Source organism: Lepisma saccharinum, chromosome 8, assembly GCF_977018435.1.
Source record: "Lepisma saccharinum chromosome 8, izLepSacc3.1, whole genome shotgun sequence".
Taxonomy (NCBI): Eukaryota; Metazoa; Arthropoda; class Insecta; order Zygentoma; family Lepismatidae; genus Lepisma; species Lepisma saccharinum.
Genome location: NC_139236.1, coordinates 21,770,288 through 21,792,114, shown reverse-complemented (window position 1 = coordinate 21,792,114; position 21,827 = coordinate 21,770,288). Strand labels below are relative to the sequence as shown.

Sequence of the window (21,827 nt, the reverse complement as noted above, 5' to 3'; positions counted from 1 at the left end):
GTGGGTGGAATGGATTCTGAATGTCCAATTCTCCAGCACGTCTGCACACATATTGAGCGGCCAAGCCTCAATGGTTTGTTTGATGTTCCATTTCAGGTCATGAACTGTGCGTGGCTTAGTCTCACAGACCTTAGATTTGACATAACCCCATAGAAAATAATCAAGGGGGGGGGGGGTTAGATCACATGATCTTGGTTCACATCACCCATTCTGGACAGAACTCGTCCGGGGAACTTTTCCTGCATAATTCCATTGTTTGACGAGCTGTGTGGCAAGTTGTACCATTCTGTTGGAAAAACACATTGTTGATATTAAGATTTGCCAGTTAAAGCAATCACATGATTTCCATGTTGGTCCTCAAGAAAATAAGGCCCGGCCCGTTCACGCCATTGGCCCAAAAAACACACCACACAGTCACTTTCTTAGGATGAAGGGGTACGTCCAGAATCACTTTCGGATTTCCATCTGCCCAAATCCTACAGTTTTGTTTGTTCTGTCGGTCGATTATGTTGACCATGAATTCCTCTCAATGCACGAAATGTCTGTCGAACTGAACACGAATTTTGATAATATATTCAAATAATTTCTATGCGTTGTTGCATTGTGTATCTCTCCATGATAACTTGCCACAGACTACTGCACACAGATGTCACAGTTCCATCTCGTCATTCCAGTCAGTGTTGCCATAACACTCTTTCAAAGTTCTGACGTTCAAATTGGTAGACCCTATATATGATAGTTCATAAAGATAGAGTGCATGGAATAATCAATGTGATATTTAGCCTAAGATCAGAGAACATAATACATATTCACACAAAATACCCAACAGTAACTTACTTTAGTGCATCAGGATTGACTCTACCAAGAGCATAAACAGCAGCATCTCGAACATCTGCAGCTTCACATCGGAGGAGAGGAACAACCAATTTATACAATCCAGTCGGAGACAATGTGCTGCCACCTGGTGATTTGCTATCAGTTCTCTCTGAAGTCAGACTGTCTGGGGAAGAGCTGTGAAACAAAAAACTGCACTGTACATACACAGGCATTTAACACTAACGTGTAATTGCAATGAATGATACCACAAAAGCTATTAGAAACATATAAAAATTTTGCTTTAGATATTACATATACACAATGAGTGAAGCATTGGAGTCACAACTTGGAGTATGATGCACTGTTGCTTTACAAAAACTAAAAGTCAATGATGTGCTTTACAAAAACTAAAAGTCAATGATGATACCAATGCATGATCATCGGTTTCAGCTCAACCCTAGTTTCAAGTATATAAACAGAGTTCCCAATCATATTGCAAGACCGAATTTCTTGAGCTTTTCAGGTTTACACACACCACTCTACAATGAATTAACATACTAATCAATAAGCCTTAGGACTTTAGATGAATCAGTTTATTCAACATTGTTGAAAATGTTTGTCAAAAAATAGCATATTTAGAAGAAACCCCCCAAAAAAAAGTTGGGATGAAAATGGAAATATGTTTTGTTTCCCTGACTTTTCAGAATTTTTAATCTTTTCACAAAATTTCCTGACTTTTCCAGGTTTTCCAAGTCAGTGAGAAACCTATTAAATGAAGGGCTCGGGTGTAAAACAGGTAAGTGACATTTTAGTTATTTCTGAGTTGATTAAGGAAAAAAGCTTTTACAAGCTATACTGTAGATAAATTGTTTTTGGGTTGCATTTACCAATTTCAGAAGGTTGCACTGAGTCCAATGCAAATTTTATGACATGGCAATTTTCCTCAAAAATTGAAGGATGGCACATTTTACTTTGTAACTAAAAAATAACAAAAATGTCAGTTACCATGTTTTACACCCGAGCCTTCAAATATATTACAGTCTTTCTCTATGATTTCTTGAAACATGGGGCATGGATATTTCGTTTTTGACAAGAACACAAAATGTGAAGAAAAAGCATTGTAAAGTTAATTTTTCATGCTTTTGAAAGGTGTGAGGTACATTTTGATACAATGCTTTGTCAAGAAATGATGCGAAAGGAACTGCAAAATGCAAAATAAACTCTTAAACACGATATTTAGAGTTTATTTACTGCCATGACACCTTCTCAGATCTGAATTATCCTGTGAGTTATGTAAATAATGGAAAATTGATTAATTCTGATGCAAATCACAAAAAAAAAAAATAATTCTTCTGTAAATATTTGAGAAGCAAAAAAATGGGACTCCTTTAAACAGGAATAAACTTAGTACTCTGATAACTATATAAATGTGCTATTAGAAGTGAAATATTAATTTTGTGTAATAAGTATAGTTTCCAAATCAAATTTAGGTTTTTATTCACAATTTTAACACTGAAATGCCATTTCATTTGCTGCTTTTGATCCCGAAATATGCCCAGTTTTTGTAACAATGTCTTTATATTTTATATACCATAAATGTGTGGCTCTATGTATAACTGTCTTTCGAAATCTAGATATTAAAAGTCACAATCTTGCAGAATCAAAAAGCTAAACCTGTTATGAAACTATCACTAAGTAAATTTCCTCAGAAGTACTCACCTAAGGCTAAGATCAGGAGATGCACATCTTACTATTGGACTTGGCACAGGAGGTACAACACGGAAGGCAAAAGTTACATAATTTTTCCACACATGCATGTATATATCCCGCTCATTTACAGGCTTCTTAACTGTTGTGGAACTCCGCAACAAGGATGCTCTGTTATCATTAACAGGCCTGTAAAAAAATGTAAATGCTCAAAAGTCTGATATAGCCTAACATTCAATGTTATAACACAAAATTTTGACATAACATTTTCATGTGAATGAAATATTTTATATCCACTTAACATTGTTTAAAACATGTGTCACTGTCATAGTTAATGTAATAACAAATTCCATGACTTTTACTCAGGTACCACTTGTAGGAAAGATGAAAGTTCTCATTAATCAGTTGCATGGGACCCATCACAACAAATGAACGAAGATAACAAATATATTTTATTCTGCAACAAGTGCAAAATTGGGTGATTTATACTCAATTTACACTTCTGCTTCACATAAAATTAAACCACTGTATAATATATTTTCTGAGTGACAAGAGATGGAGAGGTGGTTTCATGGTTTCTTAAATTCAGAGCACAAGCATGGTTAAAATTCACTTACTACGCAAATATATAAGGCACATACTGAAAGTTGTGAGCCTTGTTTGATTACTCTCAGGCCTTGACCATTTCGGTTGAAATCAGGCATATGGCAGGTACAGCCATTTGTTGTTCACTGCATGAACCTTATGCTGGTGCATGTGCACTTTCAATGTCAGTGCTGTCAGTAGGAGAAAAATGGCATCCACAGACAGTTTGTTTCATCAATGCACAGTGGAATTTCTTGATAGTAAAAACACTGTAGCAGCAGAAATTCATCAGCATTTACAGAACTTCAATGGAGATGCCTGCATGGGTTACAGTACAATGGAAAGGTGGCTGAAACATTTTAGATTGATTGATTGATTTAGTTTATTTTACTTCGCGTTTTGTGCCTCTTGGCTAATTTGCGAAGATGGGGATGAGTGATGAAATGATGAAATTGATGAATGGACATTCACAAACAACCAAGCCCGAGCAGTATTCGAACCCGGGACCCTTGGCGTCGCAGCACGATGAGCTAACCACTCGGCCACAGGGTCCGGCGAAACATTTTAGAGATGGTAGCACACACATTGTTGATAAGCCTCGTAGGCCAGACCGAAAACAGCTTCCACACACACCAACACAGACCGGATTCATGAGCTTATCCAAAGTGACAGCAGTATAACTGTACAAGAAATTGCATATCATCTGAACATTGGACACAGTGCTGTACAGGACATCATAAAGATTCTTGTTTATCACAAGCACAATGCCATTTTGCAATATGACAACGCCCGTCCCCATACAACTGGGATTACAGTAGAGAAAATTGAAAAGATGGGCTCGGAGCTAATGTCCCAACCCCTCTACAACCCAAACCTAGCTCCGTCTGACTTTCACTTGTTTGTTCCATTGAAGAACAGCATTTGGGGTACCAAGTTTGCCAATGATGGTGAGGTGAAGGATAAGGTTCACTGGTGGTTACATCATGCTGAAACGGACTTCTACAAGAATGACATTTTCCAGCTGATGTGTTGATCCATCTGGATGTTATGTTGAAAAGTAATAACAAGGCTCAACTTATGTATTACCATAGGTTTGAATAAAAATAGTGATTTCTGACTTTGAGTAATATCACTTGGCTCTCTACTTTCAGAACATACCTTGTACATTAATACCATGTAACATTCAGAAATATAATTTATTTGCCTACTAATTAGATTCTTGAAAAATGAATGTAATTAAATCATCAAAAATTTATAATTATTATTATTTTCAAAAACTTCTGCATGCAATAATCTATGCCTAAATTTCACAAGTGGTAAATTATCTTTATTATTTCAATTAAGTATTGTGAATTTAATAAAAAAAACTACTCTATAATGAAAATACCCTTCCTTTTCTGTCACTCAACAATAGTGTGTTATTCATTGTTTTCTTTCATTTTCTGAAACTTGGATGTTGATTTACTTAAAATCACAAAATTTTGAAAATGCAGCAGAAAAAAGTTCAAACACATTAATTAGTGTGACTAGACTTGCTCCTAAGATTTAACTAGTTTTTATTTTCAGAAGTTGTTATACTACATGCTTGAAAAATCATGGTAAACTTTGCTCTTCCACAGAGCATGCTATAAAATGTTAACTTTCATATAATTACAAAAACTCTCAGGATAGAGATAAGTTAACACTTACGTTGGATCAATCACAGTGAAAAGTGAGTTTAATCGTGTGAAAACCATGGGCCAGGAATGCATAACTGCGGTTGGGCACTCTGTTAGGACTCTTCCCCTCTCCATGAAGCCAAACAAGCAGGTACTCCAGGGATCAGCACCATTTAGGTTCAGTGTTGAGGAACTTTTTGTACTATTTTCATCTTGAAATCCTGAAATCAAACATATGTTTCAAGCTTGTGTATCACCTAAAAAGCCCAACTGTATACCTTATACTACTGCAAATATGTAACCACTACTTAGAATAATTATAATTCTTAAAATACAGAAATTTTGTATATTTTTAAGTTTAAAATCCAATGCTCTGTGTGGCATTTTTTCTTGTTTAGTACAATTAGTTAAAATATTAAACTTTTAACTCAGTATTGTTGCAATATTTGAGCAATTATTTTAAGGAGTTGGTTATATATTACAATTTAAATGTACATATTCCCAACTCATATCAACCTGAGAAGAAAATATAGATAAAAAATACAGAAAAAATCAAAATTACTTTGGCTGAAAGTTCTGCAATTTTGAAGAGACTTTTTATACTATAATTTGTAAATGAACTCAGGACTTCTGATTTTGATGGTACTATCTCTATTTCAGGATGATGTAAGAACAAAATGCCTGTCTTCTTTTCAGGAGTTTCCAAGTATCAAAAGAAAACACTTCTAAATAATATGTTTACAGTAATGGTATAACTACAACCAAGAGACAGTACGAGAATATAAAATTTTAATCCTTTTTTAAAAGTTAGAAGAATAAACAAGGTTTAATGTTACATTAAATCTAGAAAAGTTTAAAGTTTCTTAAAAAAAATTCTTCTAGTCCTTTTCACACACACACACACACAACTTTTCCTTTTCTTATAACTGAGTGAAATTTATAATTCCTCATTTATTATTTCTATGCCTAGATGATAATGGATGTTATCATAATTAGCATTATTTCATTATTATTATTATAAATGCATAGGAAAAAATAAATGGCCAAGTTTTTTTCTTTCTTTTCCTCTACTTATTCCTTTTTCTTACTTCTTTCTCTATCTCTTTCCTATTCATCATCAAATACTTGATGTTCCTCAAGTATCTATGCATTTTGAAAATGGAGCTAATTATTTTTCCATTGTTAATTACGTTGAGTGAGATATTACATCTTCTTAATTCTCTTGATGAACTTGTTTACAGGAGGAAACTGCTTTGCACAGTTCTTGTAAAAACTCACCAAAAAAAGCAGTCCAAACGCATGAATTTCTGTCAGCAATCCACTGAAGATCAATGTTCGATGTTGCCAAAGCAGCTGATTTCTCAGCAGGAGGAAGCATTCCCACACATTTCTCCATGACTTGTGGACAGCACCGATCTATCACATCTATCACAGCTTGATCATCACCACAGCCTGAAAAGCACAGTTACATCCAATTATAAATCTTCGTACAGATGTAGAACTGAAAGGTTCTGAATGTGCATAGTGTATTTGATTATTTTTTTAAAACTTTCTCCATGATGTTCCAGAATGACTTGCAAATGCATACACAAATAAAACCCTACATTTTATATTTTCCCACATTATACATTTAATCTTGATGGTCTCAACATAGCAAAATGCTATACAGTTTACTTCGATTTTACATTACCGTGCATTTTAAGATTCTTCAGCTTGTCCCTGGAAAATGTAAAATCGAGGTTCCGCTGTAAATGTTTCCAATCTAAAACATATCATTACATATTACTAAATAATTACATTAGCTAAATCCACAAATATGAGGGTAGGATTGCAGTGTCATGCTTTCGTGGCTAAAATTATCAGTAATATTTACAGACAAACCAAAATATCAACATGTCTACATAGGCAGATACCAATAACTCTCTGTCCTTTACTAATGATATATGTGGTCTGTTCAAAAAGACCAGACTTTTGGCATAGCGTGCGAACCACTGTTCATAGTGAGTTCCGGCAGGTGGCATTCTCCAGTGGCAACTTTCAGAAACACACAGTCGCTTGCTGCATCACACTACGCTCAGCAGTAGCCCGGTTGGAGCCACCTAAGTAAGCAGGTGCAGTAACATCTCATCGCATTTGCTTCACAGCAGTGAAGATGAAACTCCAAGTGGAGCAGCGTGTTTGCGTGAAATTTTGCTTTAAACTAGGGAAATCTGTAAGTGAAACTTGGCAAATGCTTCAGCAAGCCTTTGGGAGGGACTGTGAGCCGATTGCAGTGTCATGAGTGGTTTCAGCATCTCAAAGAGGGCAGAACATAGATCAAGGAAGATTGAAGATCGGGACGACCTTCGACGTCAACAAACAATGAACACATCGATGCTGTTCGGTCCAAAGCCTAGCTGTGGAAAAACAAGAGTTGGGTGTTGCACCATGACAACGTGGTGCCCTGTCACACATCGCTGCTTGTGAGCTACTTTTTGACTGCTCATGTGATAACCATAAGGCCTGCTCACCTTACTCTCCAGACTTGGCCCCTGCGGACTTTTATTTCCCTAGTTGAAAAAATCTTGACAGGATGTAATTTACAAGTGTAGATGAAATTCAGCAGAACGCGACAACACACACGAGATCTATCCCCAAAAATGCATTCCAGGAGGCATCTGAACAGTGGCAGAAACTATGAGAGCACTGCATTGGAAGCATGGGGGAGTACTTTGAAGAGGACAAGCACGTCACCATCTCCATCAAACCGTTGCCAATGCCAGAAGCCGAGGGACAGAGCATCGAGCAAGGGGTGAGTAGCATTCAACGGATAAGAAACCCAACATCCTTCATTCAAATCATTTAGGGTAGAGGTGGTCCAGCGGGACCCAAATTGAAACTACAACTTTATTTCACTGAGCTACATCCCAGCGTGACTCAATCCCATGCCCTACCCGATGTCACACTACAATATGTGCTCAAGTTTTCCATGAGAACTTTATCACAGCTGTCAACCAGAGTTTTGCTTTATAATATTCATAGCTTCACTTGAGATAATCGTATAAATCCCCTTCCCTCCATGCAAATACCCAAAAATGACCTCTGATTTTTAGACATGTACATTCCTATTATATGGGTTTCACAGCCTTTACATTTTATCATGGTAGATGCATACTACGAGGGTAAGTCAAAAATTATCTACACTTTTGGCACTTTTCTCAGGTTGGCCACACTGCCTTCAGTGCTTGTGTGCTACAAGGTTGTACTTTCGTGGTCATGTGGCCGAGGTTTGATCTTAATCGCTCCATTTTTTTTTTCTTTTGTTACAGATTAAACATGGTCGCTCCACTGGCAGTGTGCACCAATGAAAAATGGAGCAATTAAGATCAAACCTCGGCCACATGACCACAAAGTACAACCTTATAGCACACAAGCGCTGAAGGCAGTGTGGCCAACCTGAGAAAAGTTGTGGCAAAAGTGTAGATAACTTTTTACTTACCCTCGTAAATTTAGAAAAAAATAAACCCAACGCAAATCAAAGAGTAAACTAACAATATCTCTCAATGATGAATTACCTAAAGTTTTGAGCAAAGTTTTAGCTTCACGCAAAATATGCACTGATAGCCTGCGAGGATACAGTCTGCAGTTACAAAGCATCACCAGGGCAAATCCCTCCACAGTGTGGAACACATTGGACAGTGGTTCAATTTTCTGGAAAACAAAACAAGGAAATACTTAAAAAATTCAACATTAACTTCATACGTTATAGACCCTCTTAAACACTATTTTTCACATGTCATTATTGATTTAATAACTTCTATGAATTATTTCTATTGTTGTTATTGTTTCAAGCATATAAACACAATTTTGATGTAACATTTCAGGAGAACTTCTTTATCTCCCTTATTTCTTAAATATTGTTATTATTTATATCACTTATGAAAGGTGACAACTGTTGGGAAGATGAAAGGATGTTTGGAATTTTTAACATCCAAGGAATGTCAACTTTTCTTTGTTCTAGTTATGATGAAAAAGAATGTACAGGGTGGCTCAATAAGTCACTTAACACCCTCAGTACAAGGCCACTGCGGCATGGAATTTGAAATTGGCGATGACCAATCATTGCCTGGCCAAGGGGGAACCACATTGACGCCACCCACACGGTCGGTGGCCATCTTGATGTCCGCCATCTTGAATTCAACTTCAGAATTTTAAATGGGAAGGGGGTCGTGCGACATATCAAAATGGGTTAGAATTTCACGAGAAATGCAATGGTGAAGGTTTTTTCGACGTATCTTTAACCAGTAAAAAGTTCTGACTGAATTCTTGTACCAATTTGCTCCTTTTCGAGGTGTTAGAAAAATGCCTTAAAATTTGTTTAGCACATCGGTAATGCATCGAGATCAAAGTGACATCTAGGAAGAGAAGTTCGCATGCCATTGCACACGATTTTAATCGGATACATCCATGAAGAGCTGCTCATTATGAATGGTTGTCGCGAACAATTTACAGTGTTACGCTTCCATTGAATTAAAAGTCCTTCACAGTGACAAGGCTAATGTTTATGTTCAGAAGGAAGTTCATAAACAGAATATGTGACCCTTGTCATCTGATAACTACCTTTGGACAAAAACAGGTTCATAACGTTCCCATAAGTGTTCTGGTATTCTTCCCTATTGAAAAAACTCTGTAAAAAGTACCTTCTTCCATAAGAAAGGATGAAAAAAACTGTTTATTTAACAAATCCAAGTAGCCCTAAGCATTTAAGGTTCCGTTGATGGAAAATTGACTAACCAATCGTGTTCCACACAGCACGTCACACCATTAACTTACCAACACTAACCATTCAGCTTTGATCTGTCGAAAATGGGTTATCAGATAAAAAGCAAAATAAAACAGGTACCTAGTGGTAATCAGACATACAGGCAGCCATGAGAATGATGCTGATTAAATCATCTCCACAAATGGCAGAGATCATGAATATGTGAAGCTCTTATCTCCACACCCCATATAAGGCTCCATGGCTTATTGCAATATGCAAGGGAAGGCTTTACTTTACACAATATGTATTGCACAAATGCATACATGCAAACACATGCACACAAACCTAGTCTCATATTCATACTTACAGAATTAGATCATGTTAAAAATTACTTATAAAAAAAAAATTCACATTCATGAACTTGAATGTGGAGACATAATGATTAATCTGAAGAGAATGGCATATATGTCTACTGAAAGCAGTGACAGAACTTATCTTTTCAGGCAGCTGATTCCATGATCTTTCAGCTTCATGAACAGGAATAGATTGATAGAGATAGTGGGAGGAGGGGAGAACGCAAGAGGAGGTGAGACAGATGCATGATCTAGTATCAAAGAAACTGGAAATGTGGTAGGATATAGAATGTTAACTTTGGTTTTACAATTTTTCAGAAGAAGACAAGGAGGGTATGCAGTGTATATCTTACTTGGATACATCACCACCCCAACTTAAAGAGATTAAGATGATAGGTGCTCATGATACTTAAAAATATTATGTTCTACATAGAGCAACCAACAAACAGGTTAATCGTGAGTTCCTTATTCTGGATTTAAACTGTAACTACTTTCTATGCTAAATTTCCTTTAACAATATCAGTTATGGCAGGTTTAAAAGTATCATTACAAAAAAATGATTAAAAAAATCTCTACCTGACTACTACGGTCTCCTTGTCTGCCATGGCCTTCTCTAGAACTCCTTCCTGACTCGGAGCTTCCTCCATCCTTAGTAACACGTGCAACTGTTGTTATGGTAGTCAAAGCATTCTTCCAACTGGTTAGAAGCTGCAACAGCATCCGTAACCCATTGTCAACCAATTGGGGGAATGTGTCCTGGACATCTCTGGCCAAAAACTGAGTAAAACCTTAAATAAAAAGACAGAAATTTGCATTATTCAAATCTAGTAATAGCATCAAACTAGTTTTCATGTAATCTTCTAAATATGTTCAATCTTATTACAATCTGTAAAATAATTGGAATTTCCTGCTCTGTCTTTCAGATTGCCCACTACCTGAATCAATGAGATATGATCCAACACACCAGTTTTAAACAATCTTCTTATGTCATGTGCATTCAACTCATTGGTGTAAGTTGCTGCAAAGAAATGTATTTGAAAATAGTCCACAGTCATCATCAGGTACACATCAACCTGCACAATTCTACTATGAGATAAAGTGTCATGGAAGTTTGGCATTAATCTTGCAAATGCTATCAGCAAGGACAAAATGAGGAACAAATGGAGAATGTGATGGTAAATTATGTATCGAATGAAGGATCCAGTGAGCATTATGATACTCTATGGTGTGATAGTTCTAATGGAGACAGTAACATGGCAGGAAGGACTGAAAAAGAGAGCATACCACTCCTCTCTGCCAAAAGTCCAGGAGAAAAGCTTCCATGATCAATTTCCTCAGGAAAAAAGAAGATCTACAACAAAGTAATGAGTAATGTGACAAAAAGAAAATAACAATATGTGCCATAACAAGAAAATACAAAATTATGCAATGGAAAGCATTATGAGGTTATATTGAAGTCAGAAGGAAATTGCTGCTATGGAATCATCACAAAAAATTCTGCAGTTTTTATTCCTTTTTGACACACACACCAGGTAATGGTACACCCCAAAATAGATGATGAAAGGTTGTTTTTGAGGTCAGGTGAGGTTAGGTTGGGATAGGCTGTGCTATCTTGTGCAAAGCTAACAGTGTATAAATCATTATACTAGCACCAAGACTTCTGAAACCTCAGAAAATATGTGAACTACAGGGATCCTCATGACAAACTAGCAACATTCCTTCCATGTCAGGGTTTCAAATCAAACACAGTGGTAGATCTATAGTATATAGCCCTTTGTGTTAACTCACAGTAAAAATTCTAGTGTACGTCTTCCTGTGCACTTCCCCTCTCAAGACTTATACATACCATATATAACATCTTCTCTCCAATCAGGGAAATCAAGAACTAATGTTTGTAAGCTTTGGTATGCCAACGCCCGCAGTTCTTCATCCATGTGCACTGTCAATCTTGACAGAAGATCTACGAGCTCTGCTCCAGTCATCCCATCTGGAATCAATCTGGGCACAGCTGCGACACAAGTCCTGAACAGATCAATTCGAGGTTTTCGTTCCCCTGTGATCATTTCATCAGGTTCCTAGAAAAAAATACAATACATGAAAATTCATTGATATTGTTCATAAAATAATTTGGTAGTAGAAAATGTGTGTTGAAACACCTTAAACAAACACCTTACCTCCCATCTTTACAGTTTTATGCAACTACTGCTTTTTTTCCACAAATGAACATTAAAATGAATTTTGTATATCCTATTGATTAAAACTTTCTGACTTCATGAAATACTGTCCAAATTTGGTTCCAGCTTGGGGAGCTTGGCCTAGAAAGTAGTGATATGAATCTACGTACTGGGATTATGTGATCCCAGGATTTAATTTTTTATGCAATAAATAAAACTATGTTACACAGAAAGAAACAGAGTTTAAAAAAAATATTAATTGCAGGAATTTACCTTTCTTTTCTTGAAAAACTTGTAAGCTTACGTGTGGAAATGATGGTATAATTACAGCAATTTTGCAAGCACTCCAGACTTGGCAATGAAAGCGAACATTTACAATTTTACTTTTGTACTGCATAAACCATTAAAAAATGTTCCACATTTGATCCACGTACACACCAACATGCATCATTGCTTCTTAACTGAAAACAATGTTCACTAATCTATTCACTGCATATGCCTGCATTTCATTCTTAATATTTAAGTTTTAAGTGGCATGCTCAAGTGTGATTAGATGCATTTCATTAATAAGTTTTTTGTTCTATTTAGCCTACCAGATTAAAATCTGAAATTCTTAAGAAGGACCACATTTAAAATATGTCGGTGGCTCAGTCGGTAACGCATCTGACTACCATGCTAAAGGTCCCAGGTTCGATCCCCGGCTGGTTCAAATCCGGGAACTGTTCTAACGTTGGAAGCGGCCCCGGCGCCCACCCAGCATCGAATGACATGGGTACCTGGGGGAAACCCTGGGGGGTAAAGGTGGTCAGGGGCATGATGCTGATCACATCACCCCTACTCACGACTGGATCAAGAAAGTGTGGGGTGTTACCCCCACACCCCCTATACGCCTTCATGGCATGGTGCTAAGCACAGGGGATGACAAGAATATATGCCTGTATTCCTGTACTTACCTTATTAACATTTTGTGTACTTGTCATCATTAAAGGTCGCCCATACTGTGCATCCAAAGCTCTAAGAATATCATCGAAGACGCGTCTCACATATGGAAAGTAAGATGACATACCAATACTGCGAGCAGTGTCTTCAGTCAGCATCTGTAAAGTTGAAGCAATAGAGTGTTAAAAACAAGACACTTCCAATACTTCTGAAAAATGTAAACACAGTATGAAACTGTAAAATATTAATTGGGAAAGGAACCAGAAGAAAGAAGAAATATTTCTACACGCTTATTCGAACAAATTGAGTTGAATTGAATTGTTGTTTTTTGAAGTTCACTTTGTGCACAATAGGCTAATCGGGAATGGATTTACAGTTTAAAGTGGGATCCAAACCACTGTGCAATGTGTCTCCACCTGGTATCGAACCATACTCAGATGAGTTTGATCCAAACCAGACATATGTTGTTCTCCTCTCTCGGTGCTGAGATGTTGCCACGATTGAAGTTTAAAAAATATATAAAGAAGCATGCATTTACGCTTTCGCTCCATGTTCCATTCTCACTCCAGTTGTGACCCACGAAAGGCAAAGAGAAGTGAGATGAACGTGAAACCACATTCAAAATTCCAATATGTAAATCTAATCTCATTTCACGGATTAAAATAGCTGAAATTAAAATCTTGCGAACTTTCCTTGACAACCTGTACAAACCTGAACAGACTTTGAAACAAGTTCAGGCTCTCCCAGACAATGAGGTAGTGAATGCTCCAGTTTGTACCAAACTCAGCTGATAGTATATAGTTCTTAACCATACAAGGTATCATATGAGAAGAAGGGTAGTGCCTCACTTCGTCACCTGCTCCCCTATGTATGGAATATCATGGATATGACACCATTCAACCTTGGAACTTTGCTTGCCTTGCAGCAACATGATGGTAAAGACCAAGAAGACTATCTGTTAAGAATGGTGGCTTGGGAAAACTCTTCTCTCTCACTTTAACCCACTACAGTGTTTGAGCCGGCAGCTGACAGTCTTGCAACCAACACTCGGTTCTAGGTTGAGACTCACCTCTCTTGCATTCACTTACAGGTTCCTATGCAACACAATGATTAGCACTCTAGCCTACTATCCAGCTTCAACTTTCTAAGAGCAATGTGCTAACTTGTGTGCTACAGATAATATAATTTGGCTGATAAACACACACTGCATAAAATTGGAGCATTGTCAATAAAAATAAAAATATGAGTGATAATTAGAGGGATGCATATTTCATTTTTGACGAAAACACGAAATGTGAAATAACACATTGTAATGTTAATTTTTCATGTTTCTGAAAGTTGTGAAATGCATTTTCCTACCCTGTTTTGTCACGAAATAATGCGAAATTAACTGCAAAATGCGAAATAGACTCTTAAACACGAAATTCAGAGTTTATTTACCGATGCAGCACTTTCTGAAGTCAGAATATCCTGTAAGTTATGCAACTCATGGAAAGTTGATTAATTCTGCTGTAAATATTTGAGAAGCAAAAATGGACCCCTTTATAGAGGAATAAACTTAATACTCTGGTACCTATATTAATGTGCTATTAGAAGGGATATGTTTATTTTGTGTAGTAAGTGGTTTTTAAACTGAATTTGGGATTATATTCACATTTTTTAAAACCAAAATGCCTTTCTCACTGCTATAACAGTGAAATTTTATTTTTGAACCCGAAATTGACTCTATTTTTGTACCAAAATTTTGTTTTTTTATTTACCAAAAATATGTGCCTCTAGTGATAATACAAAGTTAGATCTGATTCTGTTCCCTCCAGGGTATACTTTTATTTTCTTGATGGTTTTGTGCCACACCCATGCATCTTTCCAAAGACTTATGAATTGCATCTCATGAGATGACAATTAGCCAATGAGCTTCGAACAACAAAATGAATGTACAAGTTAGGATTTGCGTGAATTGTGTAACCAGGTCGTCGTGGTGAAGACATGGTAAGAAGTCAATTGACAAAGAGATGATATCCCATTGCTGGCTACAAAGCATCTGTTTCTCAGTCTGTCTTTTTTTAAGGATGGGCTGATATGAAATTTTGGCCAATACAGAACAGATATAAAATTTACCATACAGATAAACTGATATTCTACCGATCCAATATAAAATTCGAAATGGTCCTTGAAGAACTTGAATGGTTCTTTGACCTCCTTAGTAAATGTATGTTACCAGATGGCAGCAGTGCAAAAGAAGTTGCATATTTAGAAATTTACTTTTTTTAAAAGTAGGGCATGGAGATTATCCAAAAAAATAACAACAAAATGGCAGAATTTTGCACTAAATTAAAAAATATTTATTGATATATCAGATCTGTAAAAAATTGTTAATTTTACCAATAAACCGATACACTGATATGCCTATATCGGCTGGAACTGATAAGAGTGCCAATTAATCTGTCCCATCCCTACTATTTATCATGCAAGCATCTCTCACATATCCAGTATTCCTCCAAACTTCAAACAAGCATCATCCACTTTAAGATTGGAACAAAATTGTTCCAAGTCCTTTTTACGTGCAGGTAAGCTAATTAGAACTGTGACTATACTTGTTAAGTGCAATCTAGACCACTCAAATTTGCTTCCTTTCAGGTAATAAAACATGACCCATTTATTACATTAGGCACTATATTGATGGACCCCACATGGTGGAAGTTCCTATCCTATAAAACTGATAGCTACTACCAGGATCCTAAACTACCAGGATCATGATTGAAATGTATAACCATGCAATTGTTTCATGGTAAAATATTTGCAAGTTTCCCAGACAAATAAAATATCAAATTCCAATATTTTATTTGTCAAACTATGTATAAAAATTGTCTTGCTCACCTTATTCAAGAACGTTTTCTTCACCCTGAGAGTGTTCCCTGAAGGCAAAACTCCCACTGTCCGAGGCATTGGGGGTTCTCCCTCCTTCTGTTGCAAACTATCAGCTACAACTAGGAAGGCTCGTAGTCCAATACTCATCCTCTCTGGAGTAAGTATTATTTTGATTGGTCGCCCAACTGACAGCAAATCAAACACGATTTCTCTCATTGCAAAATCCAGCCTCTCCTGCAATAAGCATGTTTTTTTACGTAACACTTCTTTAGAAAAGAATAAAAATACCTAGCAACATAAGCAAATAGATTTTGCAGTGGTTGGGCCAAAATAATGTTAATCAATACCAGTAAATACAGGTATGAAATTTATCAATACCAAGAACTGATATTTTACTGATCCTGTATACAATGACAAACATTCCATGGAACTTTGTAAATAATGTTTCGAGGTAGGTGATTGAAATGGAATTTACCTTAGAAAACAATGTAAAAAATTTAGAAAATCTAAACTTAAAACAAGTGAACATTAATTATACCTTTATACGTATTAATATCAATAACAATATGGCAAAATTGAACACCGAATTGCAGAATTATCATAATTTCTTAAAGGTTCGTATAACCACTGCTTACAAATATTAATAAAGCATACATCTGCATGTATGTGTGGTTTATACGTCCTATTCAAATTACGATGTTTCAGATCCATTGCTGGATCCTTCTTCAGATGTATCCAGAAATTATGTTAATGGGGAAAAAAAGAATAAAGTGTGGTTAAAAAGATGTAGGACTTAAGATTAAAAAACACTTGCATTATTATCATCAGCTGTCTTGTCCCAAAAGATGGACGTCACTATCTATCATGCACTGGCCCCACTTTACTGATGCATACCTATTTCTTCCTACTGGCAATTCCCTTCCCCTCCCCAATTGCTGTAGGTGTGAACAGTTGGAATTTTATAGGAGAGTTAACAATGTGTTTATTAATTCGATCCATTTCTCTCCAATATCACAATCATATCTATTCATTTATTGTGCTATGTTTTCACATTTATTGTAGTTTCAAGCACTTTTTTTTTCAACTTTTTTTTATATATATATACAGATATTATATTCTACAACTGAATGATTGTTAGATACATATGTTCACTCAGGCTACTTGTAGAATTCCCATCTTTGCCTAGACTGACTGACAGTTTTTAATCCCAAGTATTTCAAGCTATTTCTGGATACCCCTGAGATCTGACCTGGCAATGGATCTGAAATGTTGGTATTAAAACAGGACATATAAAATAAGCCACACATAAATGAAGAATATCAAGAACTTTACCATGAAACTGAAAAGTCAATACAAATAGAGCTCCAATTATTCTCATAAAAAAATAAAATACATTCCTCAGACAAAAAGTTTGGAATATTGTTATATTAAGACAATAGTTGATAGACACGGCCTTGGAATTCAACAACACATTGTGTCTGTCTGGCGGACGTTCTCGTCTTCTCACCGACATATGCCACTGTACCTATCACCTATTGCCAAACATAATAATATTCCAAATTTCTTGTGCCTAATATAACAATATTCCAAACTTATTGCGAGGAGTGTAATTACCTCTAATTAGTTTATATATATATTCCTTAATATTCTACCATCAATAGTTTTGAGGCATTCTTGAACAATTTTATCAAGGACTAGGTTTCTGATCCTTTAGTAATGGCTGACCTCACATGTATTTTCTATATTTTAAGCTTAGTATTACATTGCTTTTGCTTGAAAACTGAATGGAATGAGAAAAACCTGTTGGAAGAGAGGCTTTGTTTCTATACACATTCAACAAGGCTTTCTTTCTTTTCTGAAATTGTAAAAAAAATTTAAAGGAATTTGACTCTAAAATTTATGGAAATCTTCAATAAATTTGGAATGAATTTTAATACAAAATGCAAGAACCAGTTCTGGATGTAGAATCCAAAAGTATATGTGATGTAATTTGTTCACGTTTCAAAGGAATATGAAGGACAAATACTGTGAAAAATGGAAAGAGTGAAAATGCTTTGGATATTACAAATTCAGACCCAAGAACAGGCTTGTTAGCTCATATTATTTGAGGAAAGGCATATGATTAAATAAAGGCTTTAAAAATAGTACAAACTAAAGGAATAAGAAAAAAATTAAATAAATGGGAGGCTTTCTTGTTGCAAAAGAACATTCAAAGTTCAAACAACAACAAGAACATTCAAAGGAGTTTTCTTCTTTTATAGGTAGGTAAAAATTTACTCCAGCCAAAAAGGAAACTTTGACAAAAACAAGAGTTTGAACTGTCTGATCATACGAAGGTCATTCATAAAGTAACCTCCATTTGGCTAAAAAAGAAACACCAGGACATTGTGAGAGTTTTTATATTTTTCTGCATACTGTTTCTGTCGAGACACTTATCATATCGGCGAACAAGATTTACAATACCCATGTCAAAGAAATCTGCTGCCTGTGCATTTAGCCATGCAGTAACACTGTCCTTGAGCTTCTGGTCATTGTTGAAGAGCTGTGCCCCTAGCCACTTCTTCTTTTGTGGAAAGAGGTGATAATCGCTAGGGGCCAAATCTGGGATGTAAGGAGGGTGGTCAAACAATTCCCACTGAAAATGTTTGAGAAGGTCCTTGGTTTGAGCAGCAGTATGTATGTTCATGCACGAGAACAATGCCAGAATTCAACATGCCATGTTTCCCCTTTTGAATTACTCGTCACAATTTCTTCAAGCTTTCACAATACACTTGGGCGTTGATTGTTGTGCCTCGTTCCTGGAACTCCACCAACAGTATCCCTTTTCTGTCCCAAAACACAGTTGCTCAAGGACAGTGTTACTGCATGGCTGAATGCACAGGTGGCAGATTTCTTTGACATGGGTATTGTAAACCTTGTTCGTCAATATGATAAGTGTCTCAACAGAAACGGTGTTTGATGAAGAAAAAAGCTTAGAGTTGTCTCTTTCAGTTGTAAAGGGTGATCCATAAAGAACGCCGGATTTGAAAAGGATGCCATATTTTTTTTGTTTGGTTGGCAGCATTGTTGGTGCGATTGTTGTTATCAGTTATCATTGAGGTTTTGTGTTGAGAAGCGTTTCAGTTGTTCTACTGTTTGTGTGTGTTGCTAACGCCATGGAAAGGTACAGTAAGAAACAGCGAGTTTTGATTGTCAAAACGACTACAAGAATGGTGAAAGTTTCGCGGAGACTGTTCGGAAACTCCGTACGATACTTGGTCATCTTTAAAGAACCCAACGAATCAACTGTTCGTAGGTTGATCAAGAAATTTGAAGAAACTGGATCAACAGAAGACATCAAAAGCCCTGGATGCCCTCGAAGTCGCCGGAGTGAAGCAAACGTTGCTGTTGTGCGTGATTCTGTTGCTGTGAGTCCTGCAAAATCGTATCGCCGTCGTGCTCAAGAACTGCATATGGCGCCAACAACAATGCAAAGAATCTTGACGAAAGATCTGCACTTGCACACGTACAAAGTGCAGTTAACACAGGAACTGAAACCAGCGGATCATGGAAAACGACGGCAATTTGTTGACTGGATCCTTGAAAGGGAATGAGAGAACGAGGGTTTCGCAAAGCACATCATTTTCAGCGATGAAGCTCATTTTCATTTAAACGGGTTCGTAAACAAGCAGAATTACCAAATATGGGGATCTGAGAACCCAAGAGTGATTCAGGAAAAGGAAATGCATCCTCAGAGAGTTACGGTTTGGTGTGGGATTTGGAGTGGGGGTTTGGTCGGTCCTTACTTTTTTGAAGACGAAGAAGGAAATGCTCTGACAGTGAATGGAATTCGTTACCGTGCAATGCTAACTGATTTTCTTTGGCCTCGTTTGGATCAAATGAACATCGAAAATGTATGGTTGCCACACTTCAGAAGAAACAATCAATCTGCTGCGTGAGAAGTTCCCGGACAGAATAATCTCGTTGCGAGGAGACCAAACCTTCCCACCTCGATCTTGTGACTTGACACCATGTGACTTTTTCTTGTGGGGGTACACCAAGTCACAAGTTTACCAGAACAAACCCCGAAATTAATTTGTTGGAACTTAAGCAAGAAATTCGACGTGTCCTTAACGGGGAAATGTGTGATCGGCTCATGGTGAATTTCATGGACCAAGTGATTGCGTGTAGGGCTAGTAGGGGGGGGGGGGGTCATATGCCTGATGTTGTTTTCCATCCCCTGAAGAGAATGGTATGTGTTTTGTGCTTTTTTTTCCAAAAATAAATTTCATTTATAGCAACTTCAACACCGGCGTTCTTTATGGATCACCCTTTATATAATAAAATCTCTCACAATGTCCTGGCGTTTCTTTTATACCCAAACAGAGGTTACTTTCCAAATGACCCTTGCATTTAAGATTTATAATTAAGGTTTAAGAAGATTTTCAATTGAAAACTTAGAACTTTTATAAGAAATAAAAAATATTCCTCATTTCTGTTATTGTGGTTTTTAGGCTCCAACAATGTAAACATATAAGTCATTGACAATATTCATTGGGCTTGACTGTTCTTTCTGTTTAATTTCTCTTAATATCTGATGAAGGGAGCATGTGCTCTACCAAAATGGTGCATCAAAAAAGGTGTTAACTTACTTGTAACAACCATAAATTAAAAGAAAAGTTCTACTATGTAAGCAATGCATACATACAAGAATTTGTACAATCCACTAATGATAATCTAAACATATAAAATAAACACTTACCTGTGCAATAAACTGAATAATCTTCACAAAAATATTTAGAGGAGTGTCTCTTGGCACAACTGCTTTTGATCCCTTTGGAAAGAGTGAGTTCACAATGCTCTGAAGTCTTGATTGGGTGGCAGAGTTACTTTCACACTTAATTCGAATCATATACACCCACAAAAGACGATACAAAGACTCTGTGGTGACATAGAAAAGAGTATTCCATTAGTGTACTCCTAATATCAATAAATGCCCAATTATTAAAATAATAATACATTATATATTATTATAATGGAGTGGTTCAGTATAAGTAATGGACTAAAACAGAGAAGTGCTCTTTCCCCACTGCTCTTCTTAATTACAATGGATGTAACTAACAGAGAGGTGGGGAAGAAGGTATGATAAAGAGAGATGAAGGCCCTGTTGTTTGCTGATGACTTAGTAATATGCGGAAACAGTGAAGAAGAAATACAGAGAAAGCTTGATAGTTGGAATGAGGAAATCAGAAGAGCAGGAATGAAATTCAGTGCAGAAAAGAGTGAGGTGCTAATAACAAGAAACAGAGCCAGAAATGTCCAATAAAGGTGGGCAAGGAAGAGTTGATGGTGGTGGAGAGTTTTATATATCTAGGAAGCATAATTGAGAGAAGTGGAAGAATAGATGAGGAGGTAAACAGAAGAGGACAAATGGGGGTGGACTCTATCAAGGTGTTCGAAGATTAATATGGAACAGGGATGTACCTATGAAATGCAAGAAGGTATATAACACATACTATGTACCAATAATTATGTATGGAGCACAGACTTGGACAATGACAGAGAGAGACAAAAGAAAGATGCAGGCAGTGCAGATGAAATTTTTAAGGAGTATATTGGGGAAGACTAGAAGGGATAGAATAAGGAATGAGGAGATCCAACAGACAGTGGGGGAAAGTTGAGGTTTCAGGACAGAATAGATGAGGTACAGATGAGATGGTTTGGACACATGAAGAGGATGGGTGCAGAAAGACTGCCAGTTAAGAGCATACAATAAGGCCAAAGGGGAGACCAAGATGTCTGTGGAAAGAGCAGATAATGGGAGTGTTAGGAGAAGAGGACAAGATTGGATACCTTGGAAAGAGAGGAGTGGTGGAAGACAGGAAATGGAGAGGCTTGACATCTATGTCGAACCAGCCAGAGGCATAAAACGGCAAAGGGGATGATGTCTAAAACAATTCATAAAACTTATTTCATCCTTTCCTTTTAAATAATGATCAGAGGGGTT

General features: G+C 36.7%; 1 protein-coding gene across 4 annotated transcripts in view; it reads right to left on the bottom strand.

Annotated features, from left to right (window-relative positions):
* fry (microtubule binding protein furry) overlaps positions 1 to 21,827 on the bottom strand; it is a 1,034,138-nt gene that overhangs the window by 925,163 nt on the left and 87,148 nt on the right. For 3 of the 4 annotated variants that reach the window (XM_083126340.1, XM_083126342.1, XM_083126344.1), the window contains 10 exons: positions 20,583 to 20,761; positions 15,851 to 16,075; positions 12,988 to 13,131; positions 11,707 to 11,935; positions 10,437 to 10,648; positions 8,321 to 8,456; positions 6,045 to 6,218; positions 4,798 to 4,987; positions 2,536 to 2,712; positions 838 to 1,026 (listed from right to left, as the gene is read on the bottom strand). In XM_083126340.1, the coding sequence (XP_082982466.1) occupies positions 838 to 1,026; positions 2,536 to 2,712; positions 4,798 to 4,987; positions 6,045 to 6,218; positions 8,321 to 8,456; positions 10,437 to 10,648; positions 11,707 to 11,935; positions 12,988 to 13,131; positions 15,851 to 16,075; positions 20,583 to 20,761 (1,855 nt within the window). The remainder of the gene's footprint in view (positions 1 to 837; positions 1,027 to 2,535; positions 2,713 to 4,797; positions 4,988 to 6,044; positions 6,219 to 8,320; positions 8,457 to 10,436; positions 10,649 to 11,706; positions 11,936 to 12,987; positions 13,132 to 15,850; positions 16,076 to 20,582; positions 20,762 to 21,827) is intronic. The other variant, XM_083126341.1, reaches the window with a different exon arrangement.